Source organism: Neofelis nebulosa, chromosome 15, assembly GCF_028018385.1.
Source record: "Neofelis nebulosa isolate mNeoNeb1 chromosome 15, mNeoNeb1.pri, whole genome shotgun sequence".
Classification (NCBI taxonomy): Eukaryota; Metazoa; Chordata; class Mammalia; order Carnivora; family Felidae; genus Neofelis; species Neofelis nebulosa.
In genome coordinates, this window is record NC_080796.1 from 70,492,155 (window position 1) to 70,516,571 (window position 24,417).

At 58.7% G+C, this 24,417-nt stretch overlaps 3 protein-coding genes across 11 annotated transcripts in view; all 3 read left to right on the forward strand.

Moving 5' to 3' along the window:
• The first annotated feature begins 75 nt into the window (after positions 1–75).
• On the forward strand, positions 76–15,358 carry ARHGAP30 (Rho GTPase activating protein 30). 2 transcript variants are annotated; one of them, XM_058701481.1, is made up of 12 exons: positions 76–308; positions 5,598–5,700; positions 7,536–7,680; positions 8,383–8,465; positions 8,624–8,731; positions 9,288–9,415; positions 10,155–10,326; positions 10,404–10,507; positions 10,596–10,673; positions 11,232–11,633; positions 12,582–12,847; positions 12,939–15,358. In XM_058701481.1, the coding sequence occupies exons 1-12, from the start codon at positions 212–214 to the stop codon at positions 14,571–14,573; spliced, it is 3,321 nt and encodes a 1,106-aa protein (XP_058557464.1). In that variant the 5' UTR covers positions 76–211; the 3' UTR covers positions 14,574–15,358. The 2 variants fall into 2 exon arrangements, with proteins under 2 accessions (XP_058557464.1, XP_058557465.1); XM_058701482.1 differs by having other exon boundaries at positions 12,582–12,676.
• A 942-nt stretch (positions 15,359–16,300) lies between these two features.
• Positions 16,301–22,001, forward strand: USF1 (upstream transcription factor 1). Of its 5 annotated transcripts, none has more exons than XM_058701488.1 (11): positions 16,301–16,452; positions 18,210–18,302; positions 18,706–18,755; positions 18,923–19,038; positions 19,378–19,479; positions 19,736–19,931; positions 20,155–20,242; positions 20,378–20,436; positions 20,567–20,661; positions 20,906–21,034; positions 21,118–22,001. In XM_058701488.1, the coding sequence occupies exons 2-11, from the start codon at positions 18,295–18,297 to the stop codon at positions 21,307–21,309; spliced, it is 1,035 nt and encodes a 344-aa protein (XP_058557471.1). In that variant the 5' UTR covers positions 16,301–16,452; positions 18,210–18,294; the 3' UTR covers positions 21,310–22,001. The 5 variants fall into 5 exon arrangements, with proteins under 5 accessions (XP_058557471.1, XP_058557469.1, XP_058557473.1 ...); XM_058701486.1 differs by lacking the exon at positions 16,301–16,452 and adding an exon at positions 16,476–17,198; XM_058701490.1 differs by lacking the exon at positions 16,301–16,452 and adding an exon at positions 16,483–17,198 and having other exon boundaries at positions 21,220–22,001.
• Positions 22,002–22,126: 125 nt separating this feature from the next.
• The window catches only part of TSTD1 (thiosulfate sulfurtransferase like domain containing 1), a 50,563-nt gene continuing 48,272 nt past the window's right edge, over positions 22,127–24,417 (forward strand). The window contains exons 1-5 of one of the 4 annotated variants that reach the window (XR_009254361.1): positions 22,141–22,374; positions 22,532–22,654; positions 23,165–23,327; positions 23,422–23,523; positions 23,591–23,633. Coding sequence is in view for 2 of the 4 variants with exons in the window: in XM_058701494.1 (XP_058557477.1) it covers positions 22,299–22,374; positions 22,532–22,654; positions 23,165–23,327; positions 23,422–23,473 (414 nt within the window). In the remaining 2 variants the exon portion in view is untranslated. Of the gene's footprint in view, positions 22,375–22,531; positions 22,655–23,164; positions 23,328–23,421; positions 23,634–24,417 lie in introns of those variants that run through there. The other 3 variants (XM_058701494.1, XR_009254360.1, XM_058701495.1) reach the window with 3 other exon arrangements.

Below are 24,417 nucleotides of genomic sequence, written 5' to 3' on the forward strand. Positions count from 1 at the left end.
TCTTCCACAGCCGCTTCCGTGTGGCCGGGGCCCCCAGAGCGCGAGCTGCGGCCCGTGGCCCAGGCCACCCTCCACCCCGCCCTGGTTCAGAGCCCTGCCCCCTGGGGCCGGGCCAAGCCCAAAGACTGGCTTGGGATCCTATGGGGGGCCGGTAGGGCAAAGGTCTTGGGGGGCAGAGAGGTGGCTGGGCCAGGACCTGGGGGCTCCAGCCATGAAGTCTCGGCAGAAAGGGAAGAAGAAGGGCAGCTCCAAGGAGAGGGTGTTTGGGTGCGACTTACAGGAGCAGCTGCAGCGTTCCGGCCAGGAGGGTAAGGAGGTGGCTCAGGGCTGCTGTTGGGTGGGGGGCCCGGAGCCTCTCCAGCCCGGTCCAGCCTCAGGGACGGAGGCAGCTCCCAGGTGCCTGTGGCGAAGGGGCAGTGGCTCGGGGTCAGCGCCCAGGCGGCTGTCAAGCAGGTGCGGCAGGAAATGTGGCTCGGCGGCCGAGGAGACAGGGGAGCCCCCTTGTGTAACTACCTGTGGGTGGGGAGGCCGGAGAGCTGGGAGACCGAGAGGCGCAGGCAAGAGACAGGGGAAGGCATCGCTGCTGGGGACGGGAGGCGGCGGGACAGGGCCAGGAGACGAATGGCGAAAGGGCCCATGGACGGGCCTTGGGTCTGAATGAAAGGGGACAGGAGAAGGGTGCCGGGAGAGTTTGAGGGTGGCGCTGGGGCGCACGGGGGTTTCCTGGTTGGAGGAGAGCACCCCGGGGCCGTGGTCGCAGGGCTCGGGGCCCTCTGCAGCCTTGGCGGGCCGCAGGTGAGGGTGTGGGCTGGCATCTCCCTCTGCCAGTCTCTGACTCTCCCCGTGCAAAGGAGGAGCAGGTTTGGGTTGGGAGTGGAGGGGCGAGGGCAGAAGCGACTGAAATGCGGGCTGCAGGAAGGGTCAGAGAGATGCCCCGAGGCTGGTCGGAGGGCAGGGGTGCAGGGTGCAAGGAGGTGGGTGTGGGGCCTGTCGGCTGCCTCCCTGAGTTCCCTGGAGGGGCTCGGAAGCCAGCAGGACGGGGGGCCACTCGGGGCTCATCCCCGCATGGAGTGGCCACTCACAAACCTCGCCTTGATTTGAAATTGAACACAGGTATCCCGGCGGCCCAGCCCAGCTTGTTTGTGCCCCTCCGAGCTCCTCCCAGAGAAGGGCACGATTTCCACCCCCCCACACCCTACCCCACCCCAATCTGTCATTTCCTCTTCTCCGCTCTGGGTTGTGGTGCCTTCAGTCTGGGAGGGTGATGGTGGTTCCCGGCTCATTTCCTGCTCTTCGCCCCGCCCCCTCATCCCCAGACACCTCCTTCCCCTTTTCTCCTCCCCCAGGGGCCCCCATCCCCACCGGCCTCCGTTCAGGGAAACCCAGGGCCCCAGAGAGTCTTAAAGAGCTGAAGTCCCGAAGGCTTTGCTCTGCCTTTCTTTTCTCACCGTGAAGAGCCTGACTGCCAGCCCAGGGCTGACTCCTTTACAAGGGATTCCTCTTGAGAATGATGACTTCTGGGCCAAGCAAGGGCCACATGATCCAATGGGGCTGATGTGCTTCCAGTTCTCTGCAAACCCTCAGTTCAGTCTCCTCATCCTGGGGCTGCCCTTCCCCGTGCCCCCCCCCCAGCGCCATGTTGAAACATGGAACCCCCAGCCGGCCCAGACCCCACTCCTGTATCCCCTCCTGGCCTGTCTGCATTCCCAGCAGGTGAGGGGCATGTTCTCTGGAAGGTTGCTGGGGCCTGGTCCTAGTGAGACCCAGAGGAGGAGAGGAGCACCCGCTTCCCTTCCCCAGCACCTCACCTGAGCCCAAGGGTGGAGCGATCTCGGGCCCCTCTCCCTATCCACCCCTTCCCTGGGCACAGACAGGTGGACAGTGAAAGGTCAGAGAGAGGCTGGTGATGGCTTCTCTCTTCAACCCAAGACTCATGGTCTGTGTTTCTGCTTCATTTATCCTCCCTGAGGATCTTGGTTTTCTCCATCTGTCTTCACTCTGTCTCAGCACCCTCTCCCAGCTCCTTGCCCCGGGGGCCATCTCTTCCTTCCCCAAGCCCTACCTCTACTGAGTTCTTTCTTTTCCTAACGTTTAGCTTTTTGCTACCCTGGTCAGGTAGCATTTCTGATCCTCCAAGTCTCTAAATTCTGGGCCCTCCTCTCGGACCCCGCCTCCATTCCCCGAGGTCTCCAGCCCTTGACTCCATCACCTCAGCCCTGTCTCTTACTTTCTTCTCTGATGCCATGGTTCTGATCTCTATTTCCTTGACGCTCCCCCCCGCCCCGCCCCGTCTCTCTCGTCTCTCGGCCTGTTATCTCTCCTTTCATCTCCATGACCCACCTCCTCCGTGGCTCTGACTCCTTAGGCTCTCTAATACCTTCTTTAAGGGCCTTTTCTGGAGATTCAGAATCAACAGAGAAGGGCAGGATGGGGAGGATCTGGCTTGGATGTAGTTCATATGAAAAGGACCTAGGCCTTGGGTGACAGCGGACTATCTATGAGTCAATGGAGTAATATGGCGGCCAAGAGAGTTGGTGTGGCACTAGGCATCTGAGGAGGGTCCACCCCGTTTCTTCAGTGCTGGGAACCTGAGGTCAGGGGGCCCTGGCAAATGGGCACAGGTCGTGGAAGGATAGATGGTGAACTGTAGGGCCAGGACTAAGGTGAGGCAAGAGAGGTGACCAAGGCGCAAAATTTAAGGAAGCCCTCGACCTAGGGCCACCACAGTACCCAGGGTGCCCCTTTCTTTTTCCCTCCCCCTTCCTTCCTTCCTTCCTTCCTTCCTTCCTTCCTTCCTTCTTCCATCCTTGCTTCCTTCCTTCCTTCTTCTGTCCTTCCTTCCATCCTTCCTTCTTTCCCTCCTTCCTTCCTTTCCTCCTTCCTTCTTTCCCTCCTTCCTTCCTTCATTCCTTCCTTCCTTCTTCCTTCCTTTCCTCCTTCCTTCCTTCCTCTCTCTCTCTCCCTCCCTCCCTCCCTTTTTTAAAAAGTTTACTTATTAATTTTTTTAGTACTCTCAATGTGGGGCTCGAACTTATGACCCCGAGATCAAGAGTTCCATGCTCTTCTGAAGGTCGTGTTTGTGCACAGTTGGCACTTGCACAGGTCTAGGAATGGGTGCTTCCGTAAATTCCGCACCTGCGCCTTCCTTGTCTCACCCAAGTCCTGGCTCTGGGGTGGGGGTGGGGGACAAAGGGTGTGGACACCAGGCCACATGAGGAGGGTTTACAATAGTGAATAATGGGTTTATTGATTATTTCCTTCACTCTATATTTCTCTAATCAATTACTTCATCCCACCAAGAACTTGGGATGGATGATTCCAAAAGCTAACACTTTACAAAAACATAGAATAGAATGACCGAGGGAATTGGGTTGAAGGGGGAATGAGAGGAAGGTCAAGATCCATGCCCAGAAGCGCGTATCGGGTGATTCTACACGGTTTCTAGATGTGGGCTCTGAGCTTCCTGGTAACTAAAGAGGTGAACATAATCAGGTCTAAGACTCATAAAGCCCAGAAGGAAAAAAAAAAAAAAAAAGGAGAGACAGCTTTTCGTGACACTGACACGGGAGAGGGATTTCTCTAGAAAGTCTTGGTGAATCGAACTTAGTGTTTTGTCTTGGGCAATATTCTCTAGTTCAACCTCCAGGGGATGTTAGTCATCCTCATACCTGATGGCTCTCTTCCCCGAGTCGTCAATACACCATTATTGAGCACCTGCTGTTTCCACACCGTGCTAGATGCCGGGGAACATGTCACTGGTTTTCAGAGGTGGAGACACAAAGGAAACCAGTGATAACGAAGCGTGGTAAGCGCCACGATACAGACACAAGCAAGGGGCTCAGAGTTGGAGGTGATCTTTGAGGCGTGTTTTGGCGAACGCATCGGAGTTCAGCCGTCAAAGACAGAGGGAAGGGTATTTCCAGGCAAGGGAACGACACGAGTTACGGGGCCAAGGCGTGTTCACGGAGCAGCAAAGAGCCGGATCCTAGGGCTCGTCGGAGAGGCAACCAGAGCCGAGGCTGGGAGAGCAGCTGGGCCCGGCCTTTGCAGGGCCTTATGCACCAGGCCGAGGGGTTTCTATTTTATCCTCCATCTGTAGGCCGAGCAGCGAAGACTGGGCCGAAGCAAAGTGTTTATGGAGCAGAAGATTTAAGGCAGGGAAAGCTTTCGCAAGAGAAATACATGGCCTTCTGGAGACAGGGTTTCACACAGGGCGTTGGAAGATTTCCCGAGTCTGAGACATCATGTCAGAAAACATGAGGGATGTCGGGGCGCCTGGGGGGCTCAGTCGGTTAAACGTCCGACTTTGACTCAGGTCATGATCTCTCGGCCCGTGAGTTCGAGCCCCGCGTCGGGCTCTGTGCTGACAGCTCGGAGCCTGGAACCTGCTTCCCGTTCTGTGTCTCCCTCTCTCTCTGCCCCTCCCCTGCTCATGCTCTGTCTCTCTCTGTCTCTCTCTCTCTCTCTCTCTCAAAAATAAATAAACGTAAAAAAAGAAAAAAGAAAACATGAGGGATGTCAAAATCAGTAACATTCTGTTTGGGCCTCAGAGAGGGTGCACACACACACACACACACACACACACAGAACGGGTCGCACTTAGATCTTGTCCTTCAGGAGCTTACGGTCTGGCAACAGGGGAGGGGGCCCAGGGTGGGAAAGAGAACGCAACTTTTGGCACCCCTGGATGGGAATCCTGGCGCTAGCTGGTAATGCTGGGCACTCGTTACTTCTCTGACCCTCTGCAGAATGGGGACTAGGATACCGAATGCACAGAGCTTGGCACATCGCCGCTTCTCTCCTGCACCGACCTGTGTGCAGGTTTGCCGCGATCTTGTGTGCCTTCCTATGACAGACCTACTACGCACACGCTGGCCTCCTGGCTTGACAACAGTCCCCGTCAGCCCTGCGCCTTGTGGGTCCGGACAACTCATGCTCCTTCATTTTCTATAGAGTGTTAAATAAACGTACTTTCCTTGTTTTTTTTAAGTTTAGGTATTTCCTTTGAGAGAGAGAGAGAGAGAGAGAGAGAGAGGAGAGCAGGGGAGGGGCAGAGAGAGGGGGGAGAGAGAGAATCCCAAGCGGGCTCCACGCTGTCAGCACAGAGCTCGATGTGGGGCTCGAACTCACGAACCGTGAGATCGTGACCCGGGCCGAAATCCGGGGTCAGACCCTTCATTGACTGAGCCACCCGGGCGCCCCTAAATAAATGCACTTTCAAGACCCGTCCTTTTACGCCGAGTCTCCTTCCAAGCAGACTGCTGCCCCTTCGAAGATTCTGGGGTAGCAGGCAGTAATTACAGAGAGACAGATTTCAGCTCAACAAAAGGCAGAACTTTCTAGCAGCAGTGGGCGGTCTGGACAGGCAGTGTGCTCCCCCCTCACCTGGGGGATTTTCGCAGAGGCTCCGGACCCAATGGACGGAGAGACCGGGGGCTGAGGCCCTCGAGACTCCTTGCGACAGGTTGCTGCTCCGCGAGCTCTGCCTTCAGTCTCCCCAAACCCCCGTCCCCGATGCTTCCATTTCTCAGATCCCCTGCGGTCTCTGTCCTCCCAGACCTGCTGATCTCTCTTCTCTGTGTCGTCTGTGTCCCCAGTGCCACAGGTGCTGAGGAGCTGTGCAGAGTTCGTGGAGGAATATGGGGTAGTAGATGGGATCTACCGCCTCTCGGGGGTCTCCTCGAACATCCAGAAGCTCCGGTGAGTCAGGCAGGAAGGGGAGGGCTCCGTGGGCCCGGAGGGGCGAGGGAAGCGGGGAGAAGGAAGCGTGGACTCCGGAGTCTCCTCGGGAGGTGCATGTCGCCACTCCCATATACGCCCACCCAGTTCTAAAAAATTGCATATGACTCGTACACCATAAAACTCACTATTTAAACGTGTACGACGCAGGGGCGCCTGGGGGGGGGCTCAGTGCACGTTGTCGCACCTGCCGCTACTTCATCTCCGTTTCCGGCTGAGTAAGCCGTCCGTGTGCGGCTCGACCGCATTTGGTTCATCTGTACATCGGCCGATGGGCAGTGCGCCTCTTGGCTGCGAGGAACGGCGCGGCCTCGAACGTTCGCCCACCGGTGTTGGCGCCGACGTGCGGCTTCGGTTCTCTGGGGTAGACACGTGGGAGCGGGCTTGCTGGGTCGCATGTCGAACTTTTTAAGGAGCTGCCGGACCGTTTTCCGTGGCCGGGCGTCAGTTCACACCCCCAGCAGCCGGGCACGAGGGCTCCAATTTCCCCGCATCCCGCCGGCCATCCCAGCGGATGTGAAGTCATGTTTCACCTGGGTTCGCATCTTCCCTAACAGCCAATGACGCCGAACATCTTGTGTGCTTCTCGCTCACTTGTAGATCTTTTTATTTTTTAATTTTTTTGAGGCTTAGTTATGTTTGAGGGGGGGGGGGTGGGGGGACAAAGTGTGAGCAGGGGAGGGGCAGAGAGAGGGAGGCACAGCATCCGAAGCAGGTTCCAGGCTCTGAGCCGTCAGCCCAGAGCCCGACGCGGGGCTCGAACTTACCAGCCGAGCTGTGAGATCGTGACCGGAGCTGAAGTCAGATGCTTAACCGACTGAGCCACTCGGGCGCCCCTCCCTTGCTCGTTTTTTTTTTTGTTTTTTTTTAAGTTTATCCATTTACTTTTTGAGAGAGAGACAGAGAGAGAGCCCAAGTCAGGGAGGGGCAGAGAGAGAGGGAGAGAGAGAGAGAGAATCCAAAGCAGGCTCTGTGGTCAGTGCGCAAACCCGGATGCAGGGCTTGAACTCACCGAGCCATGAGATCACCACCTGAGCCGAAATCAACAGTCAGATGCTCAGCTGACTGAGCCACCCGGCCACCCCTCCCCCCACCTCCCCGCCTCGCTCATTTTTTTTTTTAATTTTTTTTTTTTTTAACATTTATTTTTTTATTTTTGAGACAGAGAGAGACAGAGCATGAATGGGGGAGGGTCAGAGAGAGGGAGACACAGAATCTGAAACAGGCTCCAGGCTCTGGGCTGTCAGCACAGAGCCCGACGCGGGGCTTGAACTCACGGACCGCGAGATCATGACCTGAGCCGAAGTCGGCCGCTTAACCGACTGAGCCACCCAGGCGCCCCCCGCCTCGCTCATTTTTAAATTGGGTTATTTGTTTCCTTTGAGCTGTAAGAATTCTTCATACGGTCCAGATATTAAACGCTCCAGCAAATCTATGCTTCGCGCTTGTTTTCTTCCGTTCTGTGGGTTGTCCTGGCTTTCGTGACACTGTCCTCTGATGCCCAAAAGTTTGTCACGTGACGCTCCGTGTATCTGTTTGTCCTTTGGCCGCTTGTGGGCTGTAACCACGAAGAGTTACACTTACGTTTCCTTCCAAGATCTGCGTCCCTTCCACCTTTTCATGGGCCCAGAAGCACGTGCAGGCCCACCCCTCCACCCTTACTGGCTCGGACGCCCCCCTGCCTTGCCGCTCACCCCCCGCGGCTCCATCCCCGACGCGTCTCCCTGTGCCCGCACGCCCGGCCGCCTGCACCCCCACCCCCCCTCCCTCACGCCTCACACCCCGCACCTCCCCAGGCAGGAGTTTGAGGCAGAGCGGAAGCCGGACCTGCGGAGAGATGTTTACCTACAGGACATCCATTGTGTCTCTTCCCTGTTAAAGGCCTACTTCAGGGAACTTCCAGACCCTCTGCTCACTTACCGGCTCTATGACAAGTTTGCTGTGAGTTGAGAGGCCGGGGTGGGGGGAGGGGGGGGACGTAGAACCCAGGCGGAGAGCAGAGGGCCCTGGGAAATCACCTGGGCCAGAGCTTCCCTCCGTGGGAGAGAAGCAGAACCCCTCTTAGACGTCAAAACTTGTCCCGGAGCGCGCCTCCACCAGCGGACTGGATGCTGGACAGCTTTTGAGTGAGGGAACCCAGGACAAAAATGCTATCTTGAGTTCAGTAGCATTTAAACAGTGAGTTGCATTTTGTCGAGCACGATAGGGTTGTAGCAGCCGGGAGCAGCGGCCCACACAGTTCAGCCCACGCCGGCCGGACCGCGTGGGCGCAGGCCTCCCTGGGCACCTCGGAATAACTCCACGGCCCCTGGAACACCCGCAGGGAGGGACCACGGAGGTATTCTGTATCGGAGCGGCACCGGGGGGGGGGGGGGGGGGGGAGGCCAAGGCAGAGCGGCAGGGAGTTGCTCGAGGTCACAGAGCTCTGGGGTGGCAGGGCTGAGACCCAGCAGCAGGTGCCGTGGGCCCCCCCCCCGAGCTCTGGGCTCTGTCTGCTCATCACGTGGCTTCCGAAGAGCTGGGCTGGGGGATGGGGTGGGGTGCAGCACAGGCCGTTTCCGACGGTTGGGCTCAGCGCTCCGAGGAGTCAGCAAGGGCGGCGCGGGCCGGCTGACCCGGTTCTTGAACCTTCCTCCCCACCAGGAGGCCGTGGCAGTGCAGTTGGAGCCAGAGCGTCTGATCAAGATCCTCGAGGTGCTTGGAGAACTCCCTCTCCCAAACTACAGGTGCGTGGGGTTCCTCCCTCCCCAGAGGGCCGCCCCGCGCCCCACGCAACCCTGGGGCGTCGATTTGTCTCTTCCCTTCCGGCTCCCAGACCTCAATCCGACCCCGGCCCTGGGCGTCCCCTGTGTGACCCCCGGCCCACAATGCCCCCCTTCTGCAGGACCCTGGAGTTCCTCACGCGGCACTTGGTGCACATGGCCTCGTTCAGTGCTCAGACCAACATGCACGCCCGCAACCTGGCCATCGTGTGGGCCCCCAACCTGCTGAGGTGGGCACATGTGCGAGCAGCCTGGGGGAGGGGGTGGATCCTGGCAGAGCCCAGCCCCCAGAGGCTGCCCCAGGAGCGGGCGTGGCTGTGGGGGTGCCCAGGGGAGGGGGGTGGGGCCTCCTAGAGCCCGGTGAGAAACAGGGGGTTTCGCAATTACGTTGAGCGGGACGGGGCTTACCCACTGGACACGAGGACTTGTTCCTCTGGTGCCGTGTCCCCGAGCTCAGAGTCCTTGTTGAAGGTGTGTCGAGCAAACGTCTCGCGGTCTATTGGAGATCTGGCCTGTATATCACCCCCCGTGGTGTAAGGCAGACTATGAGAAGTCCTGAGAGTCATTATAACGAGGCACCCTCGCGTGCAAAGGTTAGAGATGAATTCTGACGGGAGTTAATTCCCAGAGGGCTTCCTGAAGGAAGGCATTTGAGGCTTGAATCACGCATGTGGTTTAAGAGGTGGGGACGAGGTTAAGGGCACGCAGCGGGGGGGGTATTTTTAGGGAGAATTCAGACGGGGAAGTGTGGTGGGGCTGGAGGGGAATAACTCCACGTCTCCACAGGTCTAAGGACATAGAGGCCTCGGGCTTCAATGGGACGGCAGCCTTCATGGAGGTGCGGGTGCAGTCCATCGTGGTCGAGTTTATCCTCACGCATGTGGACCAGCTCTTTGGGGGCGCTGCCCTTTCCAGTGAGTGTCCCTCCCAGCCACCACACCACCACAGTCTGTCTGGGGAGTCATGTCAGGGTCACAGAGGGCCTCAGAGGCCACCTCGTTCAGTCTCCCCGTTTTGCAGATGAGACAGCTGAGACTCACAGCTGTGGTCACATGAAGAAGATCCTGGAGAGGTGATGGCCTAGTCCGTCCTTGAGCAAACCTCTCCTGCGTAGCCTGACCTTCTAATCACCATCCTGGCTCTCGGGGCCAGTGACCGATCATTCCTACCCCAGCCCACCTGGCCGGTGGGCTGGGATCTCCTGACCCTTGTCCCCGAGGACGCCCTCTTGAGGAGCCAGACACAGAGGGTCTGTCTCCCAAGGCCTCTGAGTATATCCTTAGCCTGGCGGTTAGTTGGTGGGTGGGAGGGTGCTACAGGGAGCTGAAGCCCTCTTTCAACTCTTTTAAAAAAAAATGTTTATTTTATTATTTATTATAATTATTTATTATTAAATATTTTTTAATATGTATTTATTTTTGAGAGCGAGAGAGCGAGACAGAGTGTGAGCAGGGGAGAGGCAGAGAGAGAGGGAGACACAGAATCCAAGGCAGGCTCCAGGCTCCGAGCCGTCAGCACAGAGCCCGACGCGGGGCTCGAACCCACGAACCGTGAGCTCATGACCTGAGCCGAAGTCGGATGCTCAACCGACTACGCCAGCCAGGCGCCCTGTCATCTCTGTTCTTGGCCGGCCAATTCCTCTTCTTTCCCTAGGTGGTGAAATGGAGAGTGGATGGCGATCACTTCCAGGGGCCCGGGCATCAGGCAGCCCCGAGGACCTTATGCCCAGGTCCCTGCCCTACAATCTGCCTAGCATCCTGCAGGCTGGTGATGGACCCCCGCAGATACGGCCCTATCACACTATCATTGAAATTGCGGAGCACAAGTAAGGTCTCCTTCCTGGCCCTCCTCCCCGACATTGACCGCCAGGTCCAACCCCAATGATTTCTCCATTCCTTCCAGGAGGAAAGGGTCTCTGAAGGTCAGGAAGTGGAAATCTATCTTCAATCTGGGTCGCTCTGGCCACGAGACCAAGCGTAAACTTCCGCGGGGCGCTGAGGACAGAGGTGAGTCTGGAGGGACGTAGTGGGGGGGGAGGGGTGCTCTGCTGAAGGCGAGCAGGACCCTGGCCCTACAAACATTCATGTCTTGCAGAGGACAAATCCGATAAGGGGACTTTGCGGCCAGCCAAGAGCATGGACTCACTGAGTGCTGCAGCTGGGGTCAGTGATGGTGAGTACAGGTGTGCACGTGGTGTGTGTGTGTGTGTGTGTGTGTGCGTGCGTGTGCGCGTGTGCATGAAGAGGCTGGCAAACACCTGCGTGTGCGTGTGTGGGTGTCTCTGCAAGGGAATAGCAGTGTTACGGATGAGACCATTGTGTGTGCACTCCTGCGTGTTTGTGTGTCTGTACACGTGGCTGTGTGCTCACTAATTTCAAAGAAAAATATACACGTAATGCGTGCTTATTATACACCAGCCACAGTACCCGATGTTGGGTTTACAATAGTGAGTTGATCATCTGATCAACAGGTGTGTTCAAATGAGCGTCCAAAGGGGAGAGAGCCGGGTGTGGGTTTGTGGGGGGGGGGGCAGGGACGACCGGAGGGACGGAGGAGGGGGGTTCCTAAGTAAGTGTCACTGTGGAAGGTTCGCAGCGGTGGCCAAGGGAAGCCGGGCCCGGTGCCTTCCAGGCTGTCCTAACTCTCAGGCTTGAGAAAGCAGGGCCCGCTCTCCAGAGCCTTCCTGAGGTGTCCGGGCCCCTCTGCCGCCCTGCGCTCTCTCCCGCACAGAGCCGGAGGGGCTGGCGGGACCCAGCCATCCCCAGCCGAGCGCGTTGCTGCAGGACAGCTTGGAGAATGACTCCGTGGAGGCGGCGGAGGGCGACCGGGAGCGGGAGCCGGAGGCGCTGGGAGGCACCAACTCTGAGCCTGGCACGCCGCGGGCCGGCCGGTCGGGGATCCGCGCTGGGAGCAGCAGCCGAGCAGAGCGCTGTGCTGGAGTCCACATCTCGGACCCCTACAACGTCAACCTCCCACTGCACATCACCTCCATCCTCAACGTGCCCCCAAACATCATCTCCAACGTCTCCTTGGCCAGGCTCACCCGAGGCCTTGAGTGCCCCGCCCTACAGCCCCGGCCAAGCCCTGCCTCTGGCCCGGGTCCTGGCCCCGGCCCCGGCCCTGGCCCCCCAGGTGAGGCCCCGGGGATTTCCCAGGCCTGGGAGAAGGGACTAGAATTCCAGGCTGAAGCTCTGATGCAAGGTATCTGTCCCGAGAATGGCAGACGCCTCAGTCCTCAGGCTCTGGGTGGTCACCTTCGGCTGCCTCCCTGACTTCCAGGTTGGGGGAGGGGGGGGGGATCCGGTAATATTTTCAGGTTCTGTGAAATCCACAGAGAGAGGACCCCCGGCAGTCTTCAGATCACTGATATACCCGAGACTGGGAGTCCGGGTCAGACTCAGATAGTAGGGACCACGGAGTACAAGGCGGGGCTGTGTAATAGACGCTGGCGGTAATATAGGATTAACACCAATCGGTAACATGTATTGAAGGTTTACTGTATGCCCTGTGCTGTGTTAAGGACTTTGCAGGCATTCGCTTGTTTTCTTCTTTTGCGATCTTACGACACCGTCATTGTTGCTGTGCTTCTGTCACAGCAGCGGGACTGGAGACCTAGGTTAAGCTATTTGCCGTGGAGTTAGTTCAGAGGTTCTGAAGTGTCACTGATGAGAAGTATTGAGGCAGCACAGGGCAGCGGGGAAGGACTCGGGCTACAGAGTTAAATGGACTTGGGTCCAAAATTGGGCCGTGCCACTCACTGTTTGCGTGACCTTGGACAGACCTCTGTGGGTCTCGCTTTCCTCATGTGTAAAATGGGGACAAATACCCTACATTATCGGGCTGTGTCGTGGGGGGAAGAAATAAGACAGCGCACTGTAAAACGTACAGGATGGTGCCTGGCACCTGGTGGGAGCGATAAGCCAGTAGGTAGGGATGCTGGTCTGAAAGCATTGGCCACGGACCAAATCTATGCCGGGGGCGTTGGTCCCGATACGGTAGCAATGCTAGGAAGATCCATTTTGTAAAGGGTCAAGGCTGGTCTTGACCTGTGTGTTCCTGGGACTACCTTTCTCTCAACAGATGAGAAGTCGGAGGCAAGTTCGGCCGCAGGTCCCCCGGCTGACTGTGGCCCGGCGGACGTGGCCCCTGCCCTGGAGGACTGCCTGTCCCAGGAGGTGCAGGATTCCTTCTCCTTCCTAGAGGACTCAAGCAGCTCAGAGCCCGAGTGGGTGGGGGTGGAAGATGGGGAGGTGGCCAAGGCAGGAACTGCAGGAGCAGCCTTCTCCCCTGGGGAGGACGACCCTGGGATGGGCTACCTAGAGGAGCTCCTGAGAGTCGGGCCTCAGGTAAGAAGGAGCTGTGCTGGGTTTGGGGTGCTGGGGAGGCCAGAGGGTGGACAGGGCCCCCTGGTCCTGAGCCACGGTGCTGTGCCCGCAGGTGGAGGAGTTCTCTGTGGAGCCGCCCCTGGATGACCTGTCTCTGGACGAGGCACAGTTTGTCCTGGCTCCCAGCTGCTGTTCCCCAGACTCTGTGGGCCCCGGGCCTGAAGGAGAAGAGGAGAGTGGGGAGGAAGTCTTCCTGAGTGCCTACGATGACCTAAGTCCCCTTTTGGGGCCCAAACACACAAACTGGGAGGGTCCAGGGAGCCTGGAAGAAGAGGCAGCAGGATGCAGGGGCCAGGGGGCTCCAGGGCAGGCTGAGGGAGAGCAGGCATGCCGGGAAGGTGGGGAGGACAGGGAGGCTGAGCCTGAAGGCGGATGGGACGTCCCAGAGGAGGCTGAGGGGAGTCTGGAGAGCGAGGTGGAGGAGGGAGAGGCAGGTGAGGGAGGAGGGAAGGCTGGGGAAAGCCAGGAGAGGATGGTCAGTGTGAAGGAAGGGGGTGGGGAAGAGCCAGAGGCCAAGGAAGAGGAGTCCCGTGGTCAGCAGGAGGAGGGCAGTATGGAGGAAGCTAAGTGTGCGGCGGGAACAGGAGGAGAGCAGGTTGAAGACGAGGAGAAAGAAAGGAAGGAGAGAGGGGAAGAGGCTGAGGAAGGAGAGGAAGCCCAGGTACGAGCCAGAAGGGACCCAGAGCGCGGGGCCCAGGAAACCCAAGTTGCCGAGGGGAGCTGGGAAGCTGCACACAAACAAGAGGCTGACGGAGGCAGAGAGGATGAGGCCAAAGGACAGAAGGGGCCTGAGAACCAAGGGGCAAGAGAAGCCCAAGGCGGTGGCGAAGACGGCAGAAGCCCTGAAGCAGCAGCTGAAGGAGGAGCAGGGAAGGTCAGCAAGGAACGGGAGAGTGGGGACGGGGAGCGTGAGGGAGACCAGAGCGCTGGAGGTGACCGTGTAGAGAAGGACGCCCTTCCTGAAGGGTCACACGCAGAGCCCCTGGAGGTTGGCAGTGCCGAAGAGGGCAATCCCCAGTCCTCTGAGGCAGAACAGGCGGTCCCGCAGCCACCCCGGCCACAGGAGATGGAGCCCGGGGGGCTGCTGGGCCCAGAGGGCTGCAACCCGTGTCCCTGTCCTCTTGGCTCAGCTGGTGGTGTGGGCATGCGCCTGGCTTCCAGCCTGGTTCAGGTCCAACAGGTCCGCTCTGTGCCTGTGGTGCCCCCCAAACCACAATTTGCCAAGATGCCTAGTGCGATGTGTAGCAAGATCCACGTGGCACCTGCAAACCCATGCCCGAGGCCTGGCCGGCTTGATGGGACTCCTGGGGAAAGGGCTTGGGGGTCCCGAGCCTCCCGTTCCTCTTGGAGGAATGGGGGCAGTCTTTCTTTTGATGCTGCTGTGGCCCTGGCCCGGGACCGCCAGAGGACTGAGGCTCAGGGAATTCGGCGGACCCAGACCTGTACGGGGGGTGGGGACTACAGCCTCATCCCCAGAACCTCCCCGTGTAGTGTGATCCCTGCCTATTCTCGGCCACTTAGCTGCCTGGAGCTCCCACCCGAAGAAGACACAGAAGGGTCTGGACACCGGAGTCGGCTTAGTCTGCCCCCCAGGGAACCCCAGCCCCCCGACCCTCTTCTGTCCCCCCAGCGCCGATCATATGCGTTTGAAACACAGGCCAACCCTGGGAGAGGTGAGGGACTGTGAGTAGGACCACAGTGCTGGGCAAAGGGGACAGTAAGTTGTCTTGAATCTCCAGATTCCCAGACCGGCTGTTTCTCCTGCAGCCTGAGCAGCTGGAGTGTCCAACACCATAGGCTTTGGCCCTCCAGCTTCTCTTTTCGACTATGGGAAGCATTGCCTCCGTTGGTTTACTTGAGCTTGTCTCAGACACAAAGCACTTATCCCTTAGGATATTCCCAAGAAAGTCACCGAGATCCTGTTACCAAGGAGCGGGGTCATTGGTCAAAGGGAACAAAGAGTAGGCAGAAAACTTAAGAGGTTTCTCGAAGTGAAGAATGAAGAGGGAACTCCAGCTAAGTTCCTGCCTCCTCTGGGGCCGTGTACTTCCCTTCATGGAAGCCCAGGGTGGAGGAGGGGAGGGTGGGGCCAGGTCAGAGGCTCTCACACATCAACGCTTCTGAGTTGCCCATCCTTATTCTGCTCTTGGACCCTTGGGTACCTCCTGACTCTCCTAGCTCCAGATTAGGAGGACCATGTCAAGGAAGCTCTCTGAAGTCCTCAAAGTGTGTTGGGAGGGACTGGCTCCCTCTCCAGCATCCCCACCCTCTGCCTCCAGTCACCGTTAGGAAGAGAGATCTTCTGCAGATCTCCCTGGCTTCTCCTTTTTCCTTTGGAATAACTTCCTCCTGTTTCAAGGAAGGGGAATAGCATAACTCAGGCCCTGGGACTGCTTCTCCAGACAGGCTGGGAACAGATGTTCCATCCTAGTAAGAAGCAATCTCAGAATAAAAGTTGTACTTTTATACCTACACAGCGTGAAGCCTCGTGTTTTTTTTGTTTTGTTCTTTTTTTTTAACTAGAGTCTTAGGTGACGGGTATCACATTTTCATATTTGGCAAGATGTCTTCTTGCCGTTGCTGTTAGGGTGCTCTTCCTCAGTTGTTGTCATGGAGACCTGTGGCTAGAAACTAGAGCTGGGTTCATGGTGGTCAGGAAATGGGGAAGAGAAACTTTTATTTACATAATGCTCATGACCTACCAGTAAAGGCGAGGTATTCTACGAGCATAACATCTATACCCTTGATTTTACTTAGTCCGTATAACGATTCGGTAAGTTTGGTATTGGTGTCTCCATTTTACAGATGAGAGAACTGAGGCTAATTAAGCCAAAAGGCTTGCCAATGTTCTCAGCGGTAAGAAGCGGCAGAGGCAGGTTTGAGATCCGAGTTTGTCTGGCTCCAGAGGCTAAACTGTTCTGATCACACCACACTGCTCCAAATCCATTAAGAGTAGGTCTTAACTAAGAAGGAATGGGAACCAAGATCCCTCTCACAGAAACTGAGGGCCTCACAAAAACTGGAAGTTCTGGGGGGGGGGGGGTCTTTGGGTGAGCAACTGCTGACGCTACTACAAAGGAATATACCCAAATCTATCTTCGTCTCCAGTGGACACGAAACAAGCGTCCCGACCCAAGATGGCCTCCCAAGTAGCCCTTGTTAAAGATGGCGCCTCCGTCCGACGTCTCTCCCTTGATCTAAGCCAACCTCCCTCCCTTCTGCCCCTAAAAACGCCTTGTCCAGCAGAAAGATGGAAGCACGCATCAGTCGTCTTTCTCCCGTTCTTGCCGAATGCCGCAAATACTCCAGTGTTACTCTCCCCGGGCCCCAGGAAGTGACTTCTTCTATGCCCCGGCGACACCCCCACCCAACCGCTCCTTTCCTCAAGCGGCAACGACCGGAAGTGGGGCCGCTCAGAGCCTGGGCGGGTCGAGAGAGACACTTCCGCCCCTCAGCAACATGGCCGCAGGCCGGGAGTGCGCATGAGCAGCCGTCCATGGAGCTCTCCGAGTCCGGAGAGGGAGAACACGGTCGGGGGAGATCGGCGGCTGAGGCGGCCCTGGCCGGTGAGTTCGGGACGGGACGCGAGCCGGGAGTCTAGGGGCTGGGTGGGCCGGCAAGGCAGGGCAGCGTGGGTTTTGTTCCCGTTTTCAGGTGGCGGACCTCCCGGGGAGGAAGCCTTTGTTTTGCGGGAGGGGGCCGAGCCCGGTTCTTTCTCTCCCGCCCCCCTTTGTGGGCCGAGCGCACTCCCCGCCCCCGAGCGCGCGCGTCCCCGCCCTCCTGCGCTGCCTGCCGCGGGGCCGGGACCGCGGGCCCGCCGAGCCCCGCGCCCTTTCCGGGCCGCCGAGCGCCGCGCCGGGCCGCCGAGGGAGCGCGGCGGCCGCCCGGGCTCGCGGGCTCCCGGGCTCGCGGGCTCGCGCCTGCTGGCTGCGGGGCCTGCAGGGACGCGCCGCGTTCTTGGGCAAGGTCGGGCGCCCGACTTCTTTCGGGACTTGGTCGTTCTCCCCTTTGTGTCCAGACGTAGCAGGGGCTCTTGCCGGGCCCTGCTGGCCCGAGCGTGCACGCCACAACATCCCGTCCGCGTTTCCGTGTCGCATCCCCTAATGCTCAGGAAATGCTTCCGGATGTCCAACTAAGATTTGAATAAGCGGCCTGACCCCGTTGCTGGGTGTCCTCCGAGGCTGCCCCTGGCTGACAGCTGTGGGCGATAGAGACGCCTCCTGTGCCCTGCCGTCTCTTCCATCGCCTCCTCCTGCAGTCAGCGCAGCAAGCCTCGGAGGGGCACTTCCTCCGTAGGTTTGGGGATGGACAGGTAGGTGGTCCCGAAACCCTGGTCCTACTTCCCCTTAGGGACTTGGATCTTCTCGCTGCGCTGCTTCCCCCGGACACTTTCGCTTTCGGTTCTTCTTTTTTTTTTTTTTTTTTTTTCTTCGCCCTTTGTTTTTGTTTGTTTGGTTGGTTGGGTTTTTTTCTTCTCTTTTCGGTCAATACTTTCCTTCGATGCGGGCTTTTCAATCATCCGCTGAAGATTTCCCTTGGGTAGGAGAGGTTTGGGGGACCTTTGACAAAAAAGCTTACCCTCTCGTGCGGGGATCGTTTTGTCGTTTTGTACGTGTAGCTGTATCTTTCTGGAGACATTTGTCTTCTCCGCTCTTTGTGTTTCCTGCCCTCCGGCCGGGTGTCAGGGTCCTAAGGCGGGCCACCTTGCAAATGAGTTCCTTTTCCATTGTCTCTCCTTCCCGAACCTTGAGCCTGGAGTGTTTTTTTTTTTTTCCCCTTCTTGCTGGGATTCAGTTGATTTGGAGTTGTCATGGCAACATTTTAGCAACCCTGTTGTTCCACGGGAAGGCTTGGTGAAGAAAAGAGAAGGGGCTTGTAGATGACACACTTGGACTCTAGGGTCTTGAACAGATGACACAAATCTGGACACCCCGAAACAAGAGCCCAAGGGGCTAAGCAGAATGAGGCCCAGGGGCCACGGATGTTCTTTATGGTTCAGGGAGGTTTGCCAATAGCAGTGGATTTCAGGTGTCCCTTCCTAGATTTGAAAACAAATTTCTTGGTACAGAAATTTCTGTGGCTGAGAAGCCGGAAGAAGCATCAGTGCCCACGTGACTTGGAGTGATCGTGGAGGGCCGAGGAGCACTATTTGTAGAGTTACTTTTTCAAATACTGTAGCCCACCTCTCAGCATCAGAACGGGGGAAACTGTCCCCTGTGGATGACTGCACTTTGTTCCTGGCTGAGTCTTCATGGAGCCTGGCTTCTTGAAACAGGCTGTTCAGTTTCCTGGCCTCACCGCAAACTCCCTGATTTTCTACCAGGACTTAACACTCTGGCCTGTGAGGCGGGAGATACAAAGGCTTCCAAAGAAGGACCAGTTCCTTGGATGTGCCCCCTTACAGAGAGATGAAGGGGTGAGTGAAGAAGAGGTAGGGTCTGGGGCGGGAGGTGGGAGGCCGGGGAGGACGCACAACGGCTGAGAGCACTGGCTCTGGAGTCAGGCAGACCTAGATTCCGGTTTCAGCTCCATCAGCTACTAGTGTTGTGATCTGGCTCCCCATCTACAAAACGCAAGTGACGCTGCTTAGCTCATCGTGCTGTTCTTAGTATGAGCTAAAATAACGCGTGTTCAGTGCTGAGTTCAGTGCTATGCACACACAATAAACACTCAGTAAATACCAGTTAGATTGTTATTCTAACCTAACCCGGCATCTGTTGGGAAGGCCATGGGAGTTTGGGAGCCACATGTAACTGGGTCAGTGAGCTTTTTATTCACTTCCTGCCTTATTTCCCCCCCCCCCCCCCCATCACAAACAGGCAGCAGAAAACAGCTGAAGCGGAAGAGGGGACAGTGCAGATTCAGGAAGGTGAGTGGTAGAAACAGACCCGAGACCCAGAGCCCATCGTGGCCCCTCCCCGCCCCCCTTCCCCCCCCCCCCCCCCGCGGGCGCACCTCCTGTGCACCCTTGTCCTTCGTGGAACAGGGGGAGAAAGTCCATACCTCGCAGAGTTTTCCTTCGCTCTTTTAATTCAGGAGCGGTGGCAACTGGGGAGGACCCCACCAGCGTGGCCATTGCCAGCATCCAGTCAGCTGCCACCTTCCCTGACCCCAACGTCAAGTACGTCTTCCGAACTGAGAATGGGGGCCAGGTAAGGGAGGGGGCCAGGCGCCTGCAGGTGTTACCTGGGGTTGGGGTTGAGGGAGGTAATCGAACCCTCAGGGGGAGACCTGGCTTGGAGGTGGGGGTGGGGCGAAGGTGTGGACCCCTGCGGGGTGGGGAGGGGCTTGGAGGATGAGGTTTGGAGTAGGGATTGGGGGCGTGCTGACACTTCTGGGGAAAGAGGGGAGAGTGGCTGAATCTCTGTCTCTGACGCACTCTTGTTTTGGGGCATTATCTGAGAGAAGCTTTATGAGGGTCCTGGGGTCCCCAGCATTTACTCTCCTGCTCTCTCTCCCTCCCCACCGCTTCCCTTTCCTCCTGCTTCTAGGTGATGTACAGGGTGATCCAGGTGTCTGAGGGGCAGCTGGATGGCCAGACTGAGGGGACTGGCGCCATCAGTGGCTATCCTGCCACTCAGTCCATGACCCAGGTACCAGGGTACGGGCTGGGGAGGGGGCCCAGGGCTCCGTGGAGGAAAATGAAGCTGAGCCCATGGGCTGGGGCTGGGGCTGGGGCTGGGGCTGGGGGCGGTGAGGCACCTGCGGCTGCTTTGTCCCAAGGTGCTAGGTTCTCCCTTTCTCGATATTTCTCCCTCCTTCCTCTCGGGGATAGGAGCTGTGCAGTGAGTAGTTCGGTGGGAAGTACCTGACTGTCGTTGAACTTTGTTCTCATGTTCCCTTTCCCAGGCGGTGATCCAGGGTGCATTCACCAGTGACGATACGGTTGACGCCGAGGGGACAGCTGCCGAGACGCACTACACTTACTTCCCCAGCACTGCCGTGGGCGATGGGGCCGCGGGTACCACCTCGGGGAGCGCGGCCGCGGTTGTCACGACGCAGGGCTCAGAGGCACTGCTGGGGCAGGCGACCCCTCCCGGCACCGGTGAGACGTGTGAGGGTGCGGCTGGAGGGACAAGGCTGGGGGCAGGGGGCCTTTCCTCATGACCCCTTAACGATCGCTAAGACCCGGGCAGGCAGTGAGTCTGGGGCTGCCCTTCCAGCAGGAGGAAGTGTGTCCTTCTTAGAGGATCCTAGGGCCTTGGCCTCAGAGCTCGATGAGGTTCCTGGTCCCACGTCCTGACAGAACCGACCCCGCATCTTCACAGGCCAATTCTTTGTGATGATGTCACCACAAGAAGTGTTGCAGGGAGGAAGCCAGCGCTCCATTGCCCCAAGGACTCACCCTTATTCCCCGTGAGTGACCCCTGGTTCTTCTCGGCTGCCGTGGTATTCTTGATCCCCGCCAACTCCTGTGTCGTCTCCTAACCCCACCTCCAATCTTCTCTCTCGTCCTTCCCTTACCCTGGCCGCCCTGGGCTCTGTCGTCAGGAAGTCAGAAGCTCCGCGGACCACTCGGGATGAGAAACGCAGGGCTCAGCATAATGAGGGTGGGTACTGCTTGGTGGCATTGGGGACAGCGTGGTGTCTGAGCGAGAGAGCTTGGGGAGTTGGACAGGGCCGGGGGTGGGGGGAGGGCGGTTCTCACAGAGTCGCCTTGACCTCCGCTCTGCCCCACAGTCGAACGCCGCCGCCGAGACAAGATCAACAATTGGATTGTGCAGCTGTCCAAGATCATCCCAGACTGCTCCATGGAGAGCACCAAGTCTGGCCAGGTCGCGGGAGGGCCCCGGGAGTGGGCCGGATGCTTGGGTTCTGTCTCCTGGTATCGCCTGCAGAAGTGGTGGCGAGGGCACACATGGCAGGAACCCGTGCTTCTCTCTCTCTGAGGTTCCCCGTGTCCTTGTGAAAGGTTACCCCACCGTCCTTAGGGGAAAACGAGGCCCAGGGTGTGTGTGTGCTTTAGGAAGGCCAGGCAGGGAGCACCTTAGTCCTCATTTTGTTGGCTTCTTCTTGCAGAGTAAAGGTGGGATTCTCTCCAAAGCCTGTGATTATATCCAGGAGCTTCGACAGAGTAACCACCGGTTGTCTGAGGAACTGCAAGGGCTTGACCAGCTGCAGCTGGACAATGATGTGCTTCGACAGCAGGTCAGACCCCTGTCCTCCGTACAGCCCTCCTCGACTCCAGGGCCCCCGAGCCAGTTTGGGACTCCCTCCTTTGGTTTCCATAGAGCGGGCCTCATCCTCTTCCCCTCAGTAGTGGATGCCTGAAGAAGGTCAGAAAAGTGCCAACTTTTCTATTTACTCTCCTCATCGCCTCCTTTCCGCGTCAGGTGGAAGATCTTAAAAACAAGAACCTGCTGCTTCGAGCTCAGTTGCGGCACCACGGAGTAGAGGTCGTCATTAAGAACGACAGCAACTAACTATGGGGACTCCGGGGCTTTGGGCCCTACAGCCCCTTTCTGAGAACTACAGATAGCCCAGGAGCAGCAGGCCAACCCCGTGCCCCTTTCCTTCACTGCCCACTTCTGGCGTGGGACCAGGGGGAGTCAGAAGGCGTGGCTTTGAACTGAGGCCCTGCGACCGAGCAGCCTGCAGTGGTGTGAAACACACGCGTGGGCGGGCACGGACAACCTTGCCCAGCCCCACGCCATGCAGCCCCTGGGCCCTTGTGCCCCTCTTGCGCATGCATGTGCTGTCTCCGTGCTGGATACTGGACACACAGAACCGGGGGTGGGGGGAGCTTGCCCCGTGCTCGCTTAGAGTGCCAGCAGAGGGTCCGCTAACGAGTGATGCTCTGGCCTGCCCCAGGACTCTGGCGCTCTCTTCCACTGGTTCTTCCTCACCCTGGAGCTCAGATGTGCACCTGAGGACTCTGGGGAACAGGCTTTAGCAAGAAGTGTTTCGGGAAAAGGATGCTTAGCAGCGGCCGCTGCCCCCAGGAAGAGGAGATTGGCCGGCAAGCATCTAAGGCCTATGCAGAAGTCTCTGGAGCCGGGGAGAACAACAGACGGGCCCACTTGGGGCCTTCCCCCTTGTGGGGACGGTTTTTCTTTTACTTTCTTTTCTTTTCTTTTTTTTTTTTTTTTTTAAAGATAAAATGTTCAGAGCCACATTTCTCTCCTGGTTTTCCTTTTTGTGGGCCCCAGGGCGGAAAGGGGGGGGGGGGGGCACATTGCACTTTGCCCAGTAAGGGTTGGTCGGCCCAGGTTAGGGTGGGGTGCCACTCCCGTGTTCATGACTCTGAGTCCCGGTGCCTGGGCCAAGCCTGACCGTCCGCGCCGGGCAGTCGCAAGAATCTCGGGCCGGCGGGGGTATCAGCTGTACCGCGCGCGAACAGGTGCCGAGGGGGCAGTTCGGGAGGCGGTGCCTTCGCTTCCGGTTCCGGTCCCGGCTCCGGGAGGCGGGGGAGATGCTGCGGGCACGGAGGGGGCGGCCCGGGGCCGCATTCCTGCTGCTCGCCGTCGCGGCGCGCGCCATGGCCGGAGGTACCTGCGGGGAGACGTGGGGCCTCGCCCCGACCCCCGGGAGCGCGCGGAGCCCCCGGGAGGAGGCGCGGCGGCGGGGGGCGCGGAGGTCCGCGCGCTCTCGCTCCCGGGCTGGGGCGCCGCGCTCGGCTCCAGGCTCTCGTGCCTCCCTCCTCAGCGCCCACGGTCTCGCTCCCTGAACTGCGTTCGCTCCTGGCCTCGGGCCGGGCCCGGCTCATCGATGTGAGATCTCGGGAGGAGGCGGCAGCGGGGACCATCCCGGGGGCGCTCAACATCCCGGGTATGGGGCCGAGGGGGCGCCCGCGCGGGTGGCCGAGAGGCGGTGCAGGAGGGGCGTCTAGGGCGGCGTGGGGGAGGCACGGCTGCGGGGGTCCCGCCTTGCCTTAAGCCGCCCGCACCCATCCACCCACCCACCTCCCAACTTCCTGGAGAAACGCTGGTGGGAGGCGGATCCTGGCAGCGGAACCGACCCTTCCAGTTTGAGCGGATCGCAGGCGGCGAGGAAGGGGCGGACCCGCTGCCCCGCGCTTGACCTCCCCGAGGCCGGGCGCCCGCCCGCCGCTCCTCCTCGCCGCAGGGGAGGTGGCCCCCGTTCAGCTGTGTGCGGCCGCCTTCCCGCGCGGGCGGGCCTGCCTCGTCCTTGAGGTTGGGGTGTGGCGTGGTCACCGGGTGTGGTTTGGGGGCGCTCCGGAGACGCGCTCGGGCCGCGGGAGCCAGTCCTGCCGGGCCCGGTGTGAACCTGAGATCGCCAGCTGCCGGCTTCCCATTCTGTCCCCTCGACTCCTCCCAGTGTCTGAGCTGGAAAGTGCCCTGCAAATGGAGCCCGCCGCTTTCCAGGCTGTGTACTCCGCCGAGAAGCCGAAGCGGGACGATGAGAATCTCATTTTCTTCTGCCAGATGGGCAAGCGGGGTTTGCAGGCCACGCAGCTGGCCCAGGGCCTTGGATACACAGGGTATGGGGGAGGTGCGCATCGCCAGCTGGGGGTGACTGGGGACTGCCTCCCGGGCCTGTCCTTCCCTCACCCCCTTCCCCTTTTGTCTCCACAGGGCTCGCAACTACGCAGGGGCCTATAGAGAATGGTTCCAGAAAGAAGGTTAGGTAGAAGGTGGCTTACTGATGGCCCCCTCTCCCTCCCCACCGCGGCCACCGTAACTGCGGCCACCGTAACTGCGGGTGGTGGAAGGTCTGACTCCCCAGCTGGCGCACTGCTTACAGTGCTCTGCGCGCAAAAGCATCAAATAAAGACCGTTTACTCGAAGCATTGGAAGCAGTTTGTCAGGTGCACTGCGAACACTCCCAATCTTAATCTAGACTTCACTTCAGCCCTGGGTCCTTCTCCAGCATTCTCTGTCCCCCACCCCCACCCCAACCTCCCAACCCCCTGCAGTTTCCTGAGAGGATGATTCTCCTGGAACAACTGTTTTCAGCTCAGGATGCACATCAGAATCAACTGGTACCTTAAAAAAAAAAAAAAAAAGTTTGGGTCCCCTTCCAGATTTGGAATCTTGGGGGTGAGACCTGGGGAGTGGTGGTTTTATTAGCCCCCGAAGTGATTTTTTAAGTGTTGTTTACATTTCTTTTGAGAGAGAGAGCGCGGGAGCGGAGGGGGGAGGGGGGAGGGGGGGGAGTCCCAAGCAGGTTCCATACCAAGCATGGAGCCCAATATGGGGCTGGATCCCGCGACGCTGGGATCATGGCCCAAACCATGAAACCAAGAATCGGATGCTCAAACGACTGAGCCACCCAGGTGCCCCTCTCCCCCCCACCCCCCACCCCCCAAGTGATTCTAATGTGCAGTCAGGGACCAGAACCACTGCTCCAGAGGGCAGCCGACTGGGGCTTGGCTTGGCCTTGCTGCCATGACTGTTCTTTCCACGTTGTCTGTGACTGCTTTTGTGTAAAATGGCGGCATTGTTGTGACAGGGACTCTATGTTCTTCCAGTCCTAACATTTTTACTATCTAGTCCTTGATGGCCATAGTTTGCCTGCCCCTGCCCCTGCCCTTCGGGTCCCCAGCCCCCACCTCCCCTCCCTGCCCTTCG

Excerpts from the sequence above, each read along its gene's own strand:
- ARHGAP30 (XM_058701481.1), top strand. The coding sequence starts at position 212 with ATGAAGTCTCGGCAGAAAGGGAAGAAGAAGGGCAGCTCCAAGGAGAGG. Across the intron at positions 7,681-8,382 it reads GGCTCTATGACAAGTTTGCT|GAGGCCGTGGCAGTGCAGTT; the intron begins GTGAGTTGAGAG and ends CCTCCCCACCAG. Across the intron at positions 10,508-10,595 it reads GCGGGGCGCTGAGGACAGAG|AGGACAAATCCGATAAGGGG; the intron begins GTGAGTCTGGAG and ends CATGTCTTGCAG.
- USF1 (XM_058701488.1), top strand. Across the intron at positions 20,243-20,377 it reads AGGACTCACCCTTATTCCCC|GAAGTCAGAAGCTCCGCGGA; the intron begins GTGAGTGACCCC and ends CTCTGTCGTCAG. Across the intron at positions 20,662-20,905 it reads AGAGCACCAAGTCTGGCCAG|AGTAAAGGTGGGATTCTCTC; the intron begins GTCGCGGGAGGG and ends TTCTTCTTGCAG.